General features: G+C 40.2%; 1 protein-coding gene across 1 annotated transcript; it reads left to right on the top strand.

The window, feature by feature from the left end:
* Positions 1-483: 483 nt before the first annotated feature.
* Positions 484-1,373, top strand: LOC123965456 (zinc finger protein 239-like; the record flags this gene model as incomplete). The annotated part of the gene is made up of 2 exons (XM_046041976.1): positions 484-525; positions 624-1,373. Coding segments are annotated over exons 1-2 (792 nt in total), but the record flags the coding sequence as incomplete, so codon positions are not given.
* Positions 1,374-1,385: the final 12 nt, after the last annotated feature.

Below are 1,385 nucleotides of genomic sequence, written 5' to 3'. Positions count from 1 at the left end.
TTAAAGTACGAAGTGTGTAAATCATCCAAAAATGGCCGTAAAATTCAAAATGGCCGACTTCCTGTTGGGTTTAGGCTATGGCTCCAAGAGAATCATTGATTTTGGATGCCATGCCATGGGTTAGCCGTTCCACGAAAACTCACTGTTTGTACAACTGTTAATAGTCAGTGGGTTTAGACTACACAGTGAAAATTTGATGTTGATTTAGATTAATTCTTAAAATTAGATTACTTTGCAGAAAAAAAAATCCCTTCAGTTTCAATATGGACCTCGCATGTTTCATGCTCGGGCCCTCAAAAGTGCACAAAAAAACTACTCAATAATAGAAACTTGATTAATTGTAATTTGTTACTTAATATGGACCTCGCATGTTTCATGCTCGGGCCCTCAAAAGTGCACAAAAAAACTACTCAATAATAGAAACTTGATTAATTGTAATTTGTTACTTTCTGTCATTTATTACATATTCAGTACATATTGAGTATGATTGACTATGTAATAGAAAGTCCTAATCACTGTGGTACGGTAGGTTAGTATGTGATTTCAAAGATATACTCTGTCATTTATGGTTATAGATAGCTCGCTCCACCATGACATTCACTTACTGTTTCTCTCTGTTATAGAAGAGAGGAAGAGATGGAATCAAACGTCACCGCTGTGAGCACTGTGACAGATCCTTCACAACATCTGGATATTTGAAGATTCATCTGAGACTTCACACTGGAGAGAAACCGTACAGCTGTGACCAGTGTGGGAAAACTTTTACTGCATCAGGTGCCCTAAAAAAACACCAACGTGTTCACACTGGAGAGAAACCACACAGGTGTGAACAGTGTGGAAAAACTTTCACTGCATCAGGCCACCTAAAGGAGCACCAACGTGTTCACACTGGAGAGAAACCGTACTGGTGTGAACTGTGTGGGAACGCTTTCACTACATCAGGTGTCCTAAAACAACACCAACGTGTTCACACTGGAGAGAAACCGTACAGGTGTGAACAGTGTGGAAAAACTTTTGCTGCACTAGATAACCTAAAAACCCACCACCGTGTTCACACTGGAGAGAAACCGTACTGGTGTGAACAGTGTGGAAAAACTTTTGCTGCATCAGGTCAACTAAAAACCCACCAACGTGTTCATAATGAAAAGAGACCATACTGGTGTGAACAGTGTGGAAAAACTTTCACTCAATCAGGTCACTTAAAAATCCACCACCGTGTTCACACTGGAGAGAAACCGTATTGGTGTGAGCAGTGTGGAAAAACTTTCTTTAAATCAGGTGCCCTAAAAATCCACCAACGTGTTCACACTGGAGAGAAACCGTACTGGTGTGAACAGTGTGGAAAAACTTTCTCTAAATCAGGTGACCTAAAAATCCACAGACGT

The sequence above is a fragment of the Micropterus dolomieu genome, unplaced genomic scaffold (genome assembly GCF_021292245.1).
Source record: "Micropterus dolomieu isolate WLL.071019.BEF.003 ecotype Adirondacks unplaced genomic scaffold, ASM2129224v1 contig_9751, whole genome shotgun sequence".
Lineage (NCBI taxonomy): Eukaryota > Metazoa > Chordata > Actinopteri > Centrarchiformes > Centrarchidae > Micropterus > Micropterus dolomieu.
This window is presented reverse-complemented; position numbering and strand designations above follow the sequence as displayed.